This window comes from Borostomias antarcticus, assembly GCF_949987555.1.
Source record: "Borostomias antarcticus genome assembly, chromosome: 5".
Classification (NCBI taxonomy): Eukaryota; Metazoa; Chordata; class Actinopteri; order Stomiiformes; family Stomiidae; genus Borostomias; species Borostomias antarcticus.
In genome coordinates this window covers 5877802-5890502 of record NC_140238.1, presented here as the reverse complement: position 1 = coordinate 5890502, position 12701 = coordinate 5877802, and the positions used below count along the sequence as shown (strand labels likewise).

The 12701-nt window shown below is 47.0% G+C and overlaps 1 protein-coding gene across 1 annotated transcript in view; it reads left to right on the top strand.

Moving 5' to 3' along the window:
* Window positions 1–12701, top strand: part of dlgap2a (discs, large homolog-associated protein 2a) — a gene marked incomplete at both ends in the record, with an annotated part of 187235 nt that overhangs the window by 86855 nt on the left and 87679 nt on the right. The window contains one exon of the mRNA XM_084438400.1: window positions 7417–7449. Within this exon, the coding sequence (XP_084294526.1) occupies window positions 7417–7449 (33 nt within the window). The remainder of the gene's footprint in view (window positions 1–7416; window positions 7450–12701) is intronic.

Sequence of the window (12701 nt, the reverse complement as noted above, 5' to 3'; positions counted from 1 at the left end):
TAAGTCTCTATGGGAGATCATGGGCGCCGCCCCCTTCGCGGCACGCCGTTCCCCAGGGCCGGCGGCGCCGTCTGGGGGTGTGAGACAAATGGCCCCTGGGTCAGACAGCTTCTAGCCAGGTGGGGTGTTCTCTGACGCCAGCGGAGGGAAACGAGAGGTGGTCAGTCAGGTACAGTAGGAGCTGGACCAAGAGGCACTGAAGAGGGTTGAAAGTGAGGGGTTTGCGGTTGGTCTCTTTCTCTCACTTTCTCTCTTTCTTTCTATTTGTCTTTATCTCTATCTTTCTCTCTCACCCTCCCTTTATATCTCTTTCTCCTGCTTCTCACACTCCCATCTGTCCCTTTTCTCTCTGTCTCTTCCCCTGTCTCACTCCCTCTCTCTCTCTCTCTCTCTCTCTCACCCTATCAGTCCTTCTGTCTCTCCTCTCTGCTTTAGCACCAGCCAGCTCTCTCTTTCTCTCTCTTCCTCCCCTCACTCTTCTCATTACTCCATTATGAAAGAGAGAGAGGACAGAACAGAGAGAGAGGCGATGGGTGGTATCCACCTCTCCGTGTGTGACCTTGCTTGTTCATTTCAGTGCAGCGTCATGGCTCTCCTGCTACTACTGCTGTACACAGAACTATATAAGGAGACGAACTGTGATGAAGCTGTACCAGTAATTACATTTATTGATTCATAATCACAACAGTTTTGGGTTATTAACGCTCTGATCTGACTGGGGCAATTCATTATGTACAGGCGTCTATGGGGCACATCCTACAGTAACTATATCCACACGCTTGACATTCTCAAATGTCTTGTCAAGGGACATGGTTATCAGAAAGAAACCGCCAACCTGTAACAGGTAGTAGAGGAGGTTATCCAATGATCATATTGCCCAAATTGGGATCAAAATGATGTCAACCCATGACCTGAAAGAGCCACATACTGTACTTACTGTATGGTTCTTCTAAATAGTGCCTGTAGATATGAACTTAATGATTAAGCTTTATAGAACTTTGTTTGACCTTATGAACTTTGTATGTCAGTTTGAGATATTTTGTTATATTCTGTATACTGTACATTTCTTTTTTCGGACTTGTATCCCGTTTTCTCCCAATTTGCCAATTGACCCGACACATTGTCCAGTTATTTCCTACTCCCTGTTGAAGATTCATCGCTCAGCCCCGTCGGACGAGAATACGAAAGAGAGGGCCGACTACTTGACTATCTCCGCACGGTATGCGGTCGCTGCGGCGCGCCGAATCCTCGAGTCGAGATTAAACCGACGTTAACCGCCCTCGGGGAGCGGCTTCCCAGTGGGCAGCCACACCGACACACAAGGACGGCGCATCAGACCGTTACACCACCGCAGATCTCAAACTGTCGTTTTTCCCCCCGATGATGACACGTTCCCTTTGACGAACTGCGAGGCGTGTCCTTCAAGGTGCCCTAGCGAGTCCTGTAATCTGGCTTACTCTGAAGCTTTTCCCTGTCCAGCAGTTGTCCCTGTGAGGAGTCCATTTTTATGTTCACGAGCCTCTTTGTTTATTTTTCACCTCTGCACGGTTTCCTGCTCCTCCTCCTCCGAGAGAGGAGACAGAGAGCGAGAGGGAGTGTTCAGGGGTCAACCTGTCGACAGCAGCACCGAAGTGGTCATGTTCTGTTCCACACCACGCTCCAGACAACCTCTTCATAGAGAGAGAGAGAGAGAGAGAGAGAGAGGGAGGGTGGGAAGGAGGAGGGAGGCGTTGAGGCCCCTCAGTTGGAGCGTGGCGTCGGTAGCCGTCGATACGACCATCCACAGGGCAAACGCTCCTGATAGATGCTCCAATAAGACAGAGGGGTGGCGGGGCGTGAAGGAGGCCATCAATAACCTCTCTCCCTTTCTCTCTCTCTTTATCACTCACCCTCTCTCTCTCCTGCTCACCCCCCCCCCCCCCCCCCCCCCCTACACACCGACACTGGGACAGGCACATTTGAGACACCCCGCCGTCCACCCTTCCCTCCCTCCCTCCATCACCTCCAGCACCCTAGCCTTCTCCCTCCTCACTCTGCTTCCCCAGAGAGGTGATAGACGCCGCCCATAAATCTGGCCAGGGACCCTGGAGGTTGATGTGAAAAAGATGTGAGGCTTTATGAGTACCCTCCCTCTTCATCCCCCTCATCCCTCAATCCGTCCTGCTCCTCCTCTTTCTCTCTCTCTCTCTCTCTCTCTCTCTCTCTCTCTCGCCTTATCGTCTCCCAGTGGGACAGTTCTACTGCAGGTGAGCTACTGGAATGGCTTTGGGAGGGATGTGTTAAGCACACAGGTGTGATTCTCTCTTTCTCCCTCTCTCTCTCTCTCTCTCTCTCTCTCCCTCTCTCTCTCTCTCACACACACACACACATACACACACACACAACTGAGGACATGAAATCCAGGTTAAAGTATTCTTTGATGTTTGGTTTAGCCCCGGAGCAGATACAGTACAGTCCCCAAAACCATCTGGAGTCTGACATGTGTTTAATAAAGTAAACACACATTATTACACACACACACACACACACACACACACACACACACACACCTTCTCTCTAGAGCTCCAGACAATTAGCATTCTTCAATTCAATAAAACAAAACAAGTGTTCCGATGCATTGTATCAACTGCACTACACAGTCCACAATGCTCTTCTATCACTTACCGAACACACACACACCAAGTGCACAAAATAATGTGATGCCACCGCATATTGTTTCGTACGCCTCCAAATGGCCTTTTCCTTTGATAGAGATGTAGCATCAAGAAAGCTCTAGCGTGTGTTCTGTGTGTGTACTACTGTAGCCTATGGCCTCAGTGTGCCCACACACACACACACACACACACACCTACAGTACAGTACACACAAACACACACACACTCTGCAAGCTGCTTCAGTTGCCGGGGGAAGCTCGCTGACGTGTGCGCGGCAGCCCTCCACTACAGTTCCCACAAGGCCACAGCAGGCGGATGAGCGAGTGGCTAGAATGTCAAGAGCTCGCCGCTGTCATTAGACGGAAACACCGACAGATCTCTATTACGCAAGGACCGAGCCGTAGCATCCGAACAACAAAAGAGCTTTGCGATGATTTGGGAGCATTCAATTAATTTGAGCTCAAAGGTCCTGTAAGGTTGAAGATCTTGAATGTAAGATGTCGGCACCTCTGATAGGCTGAGACCTGTTTGTGTGTGAGGTCTGGAGATAGATTGTGCTCTGTGCTCTAGTCGCCCACTGAGTACTCAGAGTCTTACAGGAGCACTTCACACTGAACACACAACGTGATTGTAAAGTGACAAGGACCCCTGCTCCAAGTCCTCATGCACTGCTGTGATTCATAGCTGTTGTTCCTCTCCAGTTTATTGCACATGTGTGTGTGTGTGTGTGTGTGTGTGTGTGTGTGTGTGTGTGTGTGAGTGAGAGAGAGAGAGAGAGAGAGAGGGCAGAGCTATTAGACCCTGAACCCTGTCCTTCCAGGAGGGATGATGATTCCACTCCCTGCTCTCTGCAGTGCTAGCTCAGCTCCGGAGGAGTCAGGGAGTCAGCCCGGCGCTGAGGGATGACAGCAGTCAGGTGGAGGTAAACTGAAATCAATGTCCATCCGCACAGATGAGGATAGCGCAGCGGAGGGCGTGTGAGAGTGCTCGTTGTGTGTTGGGTGTCCAGATGGTAGGCGTGTGCGTGTGTGTGTGCATTTGCGGGCAGGGGGGGGGGGGGGGGGCGGTATTGACTCCCTCCCATTTGACACGACCTCAAGCGACCTTTATTTTAAGGGCTTCGCTTTCAATACTCACCATCCAGTCTCCAAACCAAACCTTTTTTTCTGTCTCCCCTGCACCTTGACTATCACACGCATCCTTGTGCGTTCCTCTGTTTAATATCTGGATTTTACACAGGGACGTTTTTCTCGGGGACGGCGCATTCCTGTGAAAACGCGAGAACGGAGGAGAGATAATTAGCACCTGGCACCTTTCGCTTGTCAGGACGCGAGACGGAGAGAGAGATCAGCTGACTGGGGAAGTGTGAGCCGAGCTGCGGATATGCAAACGGAGATGTTAATTATGGCGGAATAGATTAGATCAGCCAACCAGTGGTAGGGCACGGGTATGGAGAGATGGGTGGAGAGAGTGTTGTAAGATTCATGGACTTGTTTGATCATGTGTGGGATCGTGCATCTGTAAAGGGTCAAAGTCTGGCCCTGTGTTGTTTCTTGAGGAGTTAAATTGTGTGATTGAAATGTGCCGATCATGTGCTGCGTGTCTAGTTTACAGTAGATGACCTAGACTAATGGAGATTAAATGGAGTGCATAAGGAATGGAACTGCTTACAGTAAATATGCTATACCGATTGGTGTCAGTGCTGCTCTCTGTCTCTCTCTGTATATACTGTATATCCTTTGTCTTTCTCTGTGTTTCCTCTGTGTGGATGAGTTGATTATGCAATCCTATTGGTTGCTTGGCAACCGCTTACAGCATTTCAGAAAAGGGCAGTGTCCACGAAAAAGCACCACGCAGGATGTCTCCATGAGGCCTTATTTTCCACTAGCATCAAATTATGTTGTTTTGTCTATTTCCTGTCATAAGTATTTAAGGCTGTCTCATTTTATTATTGTGTCCAGGGCTGAAAATTAACACCTGCCACCGGCCAAATGCAGGTAAAATTTCCAAGATTTCCTAGATTTCAGAAGGCTATCTGACAAAAATATATACTTGGCCGGTAGATTTTTTTCATCTACAGTCCCCTTGGCAGGTGACTCACCGTGAGCCAAAAAGTTAATTTTCACCCCTGATAGTGAAAATTGATAGTGACATTTGGTACAAGTTGCATGCAGGTTTTCTATCCAAGGTCTTTCATTTTAACACTGCAACAAGCTAAATCAGAATAATAATGTAGCCTAATTGACAGTGTGAAGGAAGGCTCTGGTTCACAAAAAAGTTCTGCACATCCATTTAGTGCAGGACAAAAAATGAACAGTTTAAGAACAGGAAGGTCCGCACAACAGCCACAGCTCCAGCAAGTTTTCAGACCTGCCACCTGCCGACTGCTGAAATGTGTTTTTAGGGTGAAGGAAGGCTACCATGAGGTGCAATGAATTACAGTAGCGCGGTCCCAGGAAGTGGCTGACCAATCATAGTCTTTTAAAGTGAGTGAGGGTTGCAGGGCAACGATACACCTAAGAGCAGGAAGTGGGTGACCGAGATCAATAAAATGCTTCACAAAGGCAAATTAAAAGATTGCCGATCCCGCTTTAAATACCAGCGCCCTAGACAAACTAATGAAACCAATTGCAACGGCTTTGTGGGATGGTGCTGCAGGGAATGAGGGGGAATAATGAAGCCCGTAAATTTTCCGGGGCGTTCTACCATACGCACGGCACCGCGGCTGACGGCGCCACTGGCGAGGTGCAGTCGGCAAGGCCAGGCGATTGTAAAAGAAAATAAATAAAAAAAGCCCAGGTGATTGTTCCTGGGATTACAGCTGCGCTTAGCCAGGGAGAGGAAGATCCTAAACAGCATTACGGTGCAGTTCTCACGTCGTCAGTCAACGTCACGGAGCGCTCGGCGCGGTGCCAGTAACCGCTGGATCCCGACTTACTCCCGTAGTCTTTCCTAATACTGTTCAGCATCTGTGTTATTTTGACAAGTGGTGTGATGCTGCATAATTATGGGACATAAGGAGAAGTTGCTAGGTGACAGAGAGAATGCTGGTTAGAATGCAGGCACAGTGCTTTACTTAAAGCGGTATTATACTTGGAAAAAGCCTGTACATAACATCCTATTATTCGATTCCATTATTGATTAAATCAGATAATCTCAGACACCACATAATATATTTTGTTATCAGTTTGTAGCAGTCCAGATCACATGCCATTAGTCAGTAGATCTGATGACAAGGCATTCCTCCATCACTGAGAGAGTGCGATAAACGTAAGTTTTAGCAAGTGCCCTTTCACTCTGGCATGATACCTGTGCCAAGCTCTCTGAACCAAACCAAGGTCATGGGAGGGAGTTGTTGCAGTTGCAGTTGAGTTTCAGAATAGAGCTGCACTTGGTTGTGTGTGCGTGCGTGTGTGCTCGCGCATGTGTGCATGGATGTGTGTGTTACTCCCCAAGGAAGCACCTCTGTGTGCCTGCATGTCATAGCTGCTGTGGTGAAATACTGTGGCAGCGTCTCATAATGGTACTGTGCTTTGTAAAAATAAGAGGGGACAAGGGTCCTGTTTATTTCATTAAGCGGGTAATTGACACAATTAGGCTGGATAGACAATGTCACGGCCTCTACAAAAACAACAAGGTCCTATTTTGGCCTTTGTGTTTTTACTGCGTGTGTGTGTGTGTGTGTGTGGGGGGGGGGGACTGTCTGAGGCCACAACACACCCTGCTCTATTCTACTGGAACTGTGAGACAACAGGGCTCCACGTAGACTCGAAGATATATAGACTGCTCCAAATCATTCTCATCACCATTCCTGCGAGTTCATTAAGCTGGTGTCTGGCTCCCCCTGCATGAGGATCAGCTTGTTTGTCAAAGCGAGCGCTCTGATCGTTGACTTTCACGCGCCATCGCAGCTCATCCACCATTGCTGTGGCGGTTGATTAGGAGCCGTGCAGCCAGGCCGGACTCTGCACGCCGTCCGTAAATCCCCAGTACCATCGGCGCCAGCGCGTCCGCATGGCCGCCACTGTGCAGCAAAGGGGCATCGAGGGCACGCATGGTTACACTTGAACGGGCCGACGATATCTGTAGTTACAGGATGTGTTAGTGAAGCGCACAGGGCAGTGCACATGGCTGAAAAGGTTGCTTAACGCGCAGTTGTAACAGTGATTGATAGCGTGTTGATGCTTGACTCGGTGGCGCTGACACACGTTGCGTTCAAAGCCACTGGCAGAGTCACACTGAAACAGATTCTCTTTTGTTCTATTGTTTCATTCTAGCTTTGATTCCTCTCTCTCTCTCTCTCTCTCTCGACATCATAATGTACAGTAATTCATGTTGACTAACACACAACACTTAAGACCGCATGGTCATCTCATGCACGCACACTGTGTAAACTTACGATGTTGCACATCTGGGTACCACCCAAGAAGGGTGGTTAGAATGTCAAAAAAGAAAGAAAGAAAAAGATTTACAGTTTCATTAATTCGTTGTTTTCTCGTTTGGTTTCGTTTGCATGCGAGTCATGTTAGGTCATAATGGCTTTATGTCATGGCTTTGACATTGATACAGTACATGGGAGGGGAGCGCACTGTTTTGACATAATGGCTTTGACATGGCTTTGACATTGCTAGAGTGCATGGGATTGAATTACCAATCAACCAATCGCGCCTCAGCATTCTGTCATCCTGACCACAGCGGTCCTGTATGTGATGGTTTTGTTAACGTGTTTTGTTAACGTTCTCTCTTTGGTTCTCGTTTGTAGAATCTCAGTGCACCCTGTGTGGTGAGCCAGAAGGTGAGTGGGTTCTTCGCTGTTCCGAAACATCATCATCAAGGCTTGCGCCGAATTCAGATCTCATGTCGTCAGTGTGTGTGTGTGTGTGTGTGTGTGTGTGTGTGTGTGTGTGTGTGTGTGTGTGCGTGCATGCTTGCGTGTGTGTGTGGAAGGGGGGTTGCTATCAAAGCAGTGTTCTTCAAACCTTGTGGTGGAATATCACAGACTGTGGAGGCTTATGTTCCAACCCTGCCCAAAAATAACAGTTAACAGTCATAATCAGCCTATAGAGAGCTGCATGGTTCTTTGAATCACATGTGTTGTTTCTGGGATGGGACGAGAGCCTGAAGAATACTGCTTTAGATGGCAGACTAACATACCAGCTGAGCTGCTTCTGCTTTCCATCACTAACACGGGGAAGCCGAGTGTTGGGGATTGATTTGTGTGCATGTGTGTTCTTCTGTGTGTGTGTTTGTGTGTGTTTGTGTGTGTGTCTGTGTTTGTGTGTGTGTGTGTGTGTGTGTGCATGCGTGTGTGTGCAGCGTTTTCTGGGCAACATCCACAGATATTTCTGAATAGCTCAAATCTGCATAGACCTCTGCCTACGCATCTTATTCATTATTCAACTAACCCTCATATTGCCGGCTGATCTTGCAATCCCCATACTTGAAGTTGGATCCATCTTAATGTGCCGTTGTTTTCATATCTCATCTACAGTATATTTTCCTGCATGAATAAGGCCTACAGTTGCAATCAAAATCATTCAACCCCCATTGCAATTTAGGTTTATTGGCAAAATTTACAAACGTTCAGCTGTTTGCAATAAATATAGCTCAACACAACTAATATTACAAGTGGTTTCTCGAAATTCAACGCAAAATGCCACTTTGAATGACTACTGCAGTCTCAAAATTATTCCACCCCTTCGTGACAAGCATCTTTAGTACTTACTGTACTGTAGAAGAGTGCTGTTATGACCTGCTGCAAACATGATGCATAGCCAGTCACCAGCTTCTGGCAGCGTTCCTGAGGAATCTTAGCCCATTCCTCATCGGCAATGGCCTCCAGTTGACTAATATTCTTGGGTCTGTGTGCTGCAACCGCCTTCTTCAAATCCCACCAGTGATTTTCTATGGGGTTCAAGTCAGGTGACTGCGACGGCCACTCTAGAATCTACCAGGACTTCTTCTGAAACCAAACCTTGGTGGACTTGAGGTATACTTGAAGTATGCTTGGGATCATTGTCCCGTTGGAAGGTCCAATGACACCAAAGCTTCAACTTCCTCACAAACAGCACGGCGTTTTCACCTAGGATTTCCTGATACTTGATTGAATCCATCTTGCCCTCCACACGCTGCAGGTTTCCATGTCAAAGGGAGCAAAGCTTTCCCAGAGCATCACCAAGCCAGCGCCATGCTTCACTGTAGGCAGGGTGTTCTATTCAGCATATGCTTCATTCTTCTTCCTCCAGACATGCCGCTGATCCATAGGCCCGAAAAGTTCCAGTTTTGTTTCATCGCTCCACATAACAGAAGCCCAAAACTTCTGTGGTTCATTTATATGGTTTTGAGCATAGTGGAACCAATTTTTCTTGTGCTTTTGGGTAAGTAGTGGTGTACGACTTGGAGTTCAGGCATGGAGCCCTTCAGCGTTTAGTATGCGCCTTACTGTGCAAACTGAAACCTCTGCCTGCTGCCACCAAGTCTTGCTGCAGGTCTTTTGCAGTCATCACTCAAGGGTTTTTGACACCCTGCAGCCGTTGCTTCCTCTTTCTGCCACGTCCAGGTAGTGTACTGTAGCCACTGCTCCTTTAACTTTGAACTTGTGAACTATGCTTCGACTATATCTCTAGGGACATTCAGTGCCTTTGCTGTCTTTTTGTACCCTTTTCCTTGTGCAAGGAAATTATCTCTTCTCTGAACTTTTTGGACAATTCTCTTGACTTATTAATAGCCATATTTCTAACACGCAATCAAATGTCACCGTCAACAAACCTCTGGCCAGTTGTGTTGAAATTGGCGAAACCACTTGTAATATTACTTTGTGTTGAGCTATTTAAAGTGTTCTTGTTTGATTTGTTTATTGCAAACAGCTGAAAGTTTGTCAATTGTGCCAATACACCTAATTTGCAATGAATAAAAATTGAATAATTTTGATTTCAACTGTAGGTTTTATTTTTTCTCCATCACTCATTGTCATTTGAGAGCTGTTGTACTGCAGCTGCAGTTGTACTGTTGTACATGTGGTGCTACAATACTTGGTGCTGTAGTACAGTACTGTATGTGACCGTGTCATGTTTGGACTGTGTGTTTTTCTCTTGTTCAGCTGTTCACTAAATACCAAAACATGAATGTGAAAGCAAAACAGTTCCAACATGAATGATGCTATTCAGATAGGCACCAGTCGTAAACCGAAAAGTGAATTCCTATACAATATATATATATATATATATATATATATATATGTATATACTATACAGTATTCACAGATATTCATGGATAAGGAGACCTGTTTTTGTGCCAGCGGGCACCATCGCCATAACCTTGTCCAGGATTCTGTCATGTGCCTCTCAAGTCATCTGAGCATTTCTTCATGTTTAAAATCAATACTGTCTCTCTCTGGTCACTGATTGGATTAAGTAGTAATCAAATCGAGTGCGATAACTGTGTGCCCGTGACCTTCCTTCAGCAGACGGGGGGGGGGGGGGGGGGGGCTCAGAGGGACCAGAGGGAACATATGTGCATGTGCGTGTGCGTGCGTGTGGTCAGGAAGGACTGGCACAGTGGTATTTTTAGTTGGCTGGCTTCTCCACAGCGATGATGCTCTTGTCATGTCTGAGTGACGGTTGGGGGCAGAAGGGCCACAGGGGGCCACACAGAGACTAATGTCCCCAGACCCACGTTGGCCCAGAGGCACAGCAACAGAGAATGAAGTGAGAGGGTGAAAGGGATGGAACCCTCCCCCAAGTAACCCCTACTCAGACCCCCCCCCCCAGGTAACCCCTACCCAGAGATACAACGGAGAGAGCAGCAAACACGCACATCTTATCTCTACGACTAGCTGAACCATAAGCAACAGTGCCCATAGGGGCTCTAACCCTACTCCACTCACACACACACACACACACACGCACACACACACACCACCCAAACGACAACCGAGAGTGCCTAAATCCCTCAAGTATGGGAAAGGAAAGCCAGCAGGTCTTATCCGGTTTAGATGACTGCATTCACTACTGTGCTACAACATACAGTACCACTCAGAAGGAGGGGCCCATATCCTCAGTAATTTGTCCCCTTGAGCCAGAGGGATTGTAGGACGTTAATGGCGCTTTCCCATCATGCCTGGCGTTGATCACAGGGATTTGGAGTCCAAAGTATCTCCCTGAGGAGTCCAGTATCAAGTCTCTGTTACTAGAGGTGTCATGCCTACCTGCATGCTTGACATTACCCATGGGTTTATGTTCAACCATCTTGAGCATTGAATAGAGCGTTGGGATTTTGTAAGGCAAAGAGATGAATGGCTCTCATTGTGACAGAAAATGGCGAGAGCATGACATGTAGACGATACGGTTTTCAAAGGAAAACCATTTGAATACAATTTGTTGTGTTTCTTCTCCAACATGTCCATCAGGGATTTTCTCACACATTGGCAGGAAGAACCGATGCTATTGTTTTGTCCTCCAAACCTACTCCAGCTACTTCTTCTCTTAGGTAGTTAGACATGTGAAATGTTCTATGCCCAGAATTTAGATTCTAAGCTATGAGAAGACCTCAGAGAATATGGGCCATTTCAGTCAACCAGGGGAAAAAAGCCACCAAAACTAGGAAGTGATAATAACAATGCACACTCGTTGAATATTGAAATGTATTACTGGGGCCTGGGTGTCATTTCTCACATGGAAGGAGAGAGAAAAATGGGACTGGGTTGCTAGCAAGTAAATGAATAATGAGCTTTTCTGTCAAATTATAGAGTTGTGATTTTGGAGGAAAAAAATTACAAGATAAAATCAGTCATTGGGTACAAACTGAAATAACAGTAGCCAAATAATAATTGTTAAGGCTATTGTGAACATATTTCCAAACTCAATGAGGCGGACAAGAAGGCCAAACACTGTCCAAAGGCTGTTCTTCAGGCAATAATTTGAATGGATACATTATGTTCTTTGAATAATGCTCTGTGCTAAAATAATGGTGATTAAATGCCACTGTTTAACACATCCAATCCATCGAATGTGTCCCTTCAGACCTTGTTCTGCGTAATGTAATGGAGCGTGGGGTTGAAGGACAGCTCTCGCGTCGTTGCGGCCAACCTTGATTGAAGGGAGATGAAACGATGCGAGAGTTGTCCTTCAACTCTTCGCTCCATTGTTTATGCGGCAGCCATTACTTCACACGCATCACTCATTTTCTCCTCTGTTCCCTGTAAGAAGGGCTGGTTCATTATTAATCACATATTCACTCAGGCCCGACCTGAGCCTGCTGACTGACTGGTGGAGACTGGAGGGTTGCAAGCTTTGGTGCAGCTACAGTAGGACATCATAGAGATTAGAGAAGGGTGATGTAACAGCGGGTTGAGAGAGATGGAGATGGTAGAATGGGGGGGGGGGACAGATAGATAAATGCTTTGCAACAGAGAGAGATAGAGAGAGGGAGAGAGGGCAGAGAGAGATAGAGAGAGGGGGAGAGAGGGAGAGAGGGCAGAGAGAGATAGAGAGAGGGGGAGAGAGGGAGAGAGGGCAGAGAGAGATAGAGAGAGAGGGAGAGAGGGCAGAGAGAGATAGAGAGAGAGGAGAGAGGGCAGAGAGAGATAGAGAGAGGGGGAGAGAGGGTAGAGAGAGATAGAGAGAGAGGGAGAGAGACAGACAGGGATATTGCACTTCTAGCCAGATAAAATTAACATTTGATGGTCTAGGTAAATGCCAGGAGGGGAATGAGAGTCAGACCTGTGTTACGAGAGACGTGAGGTTCTAACAGACTCCCATCTGACTGACATGCCCTTAAAGCAACACTTCCATCAAACACAATGACAGCAAACACCACCCAGATCCCTCCGCTAGACAGGGTCGGACGCAGCAAATGCCCCTCACCTACAAATAGCCTCCACCTCTAAAATCCTGATCACCTCATTCAGTTTCGCTTGTCTTAAAATAGAACTGTGACGCACCAACATTTTTATGCTAAGAAAAAGAACCAATCCCTTTGGTCTTTGGGTCTACCTTTGCAGACTACCTAATTGCATTTGCAAGAGGCCAACCTAGTGAATTTTGCTGA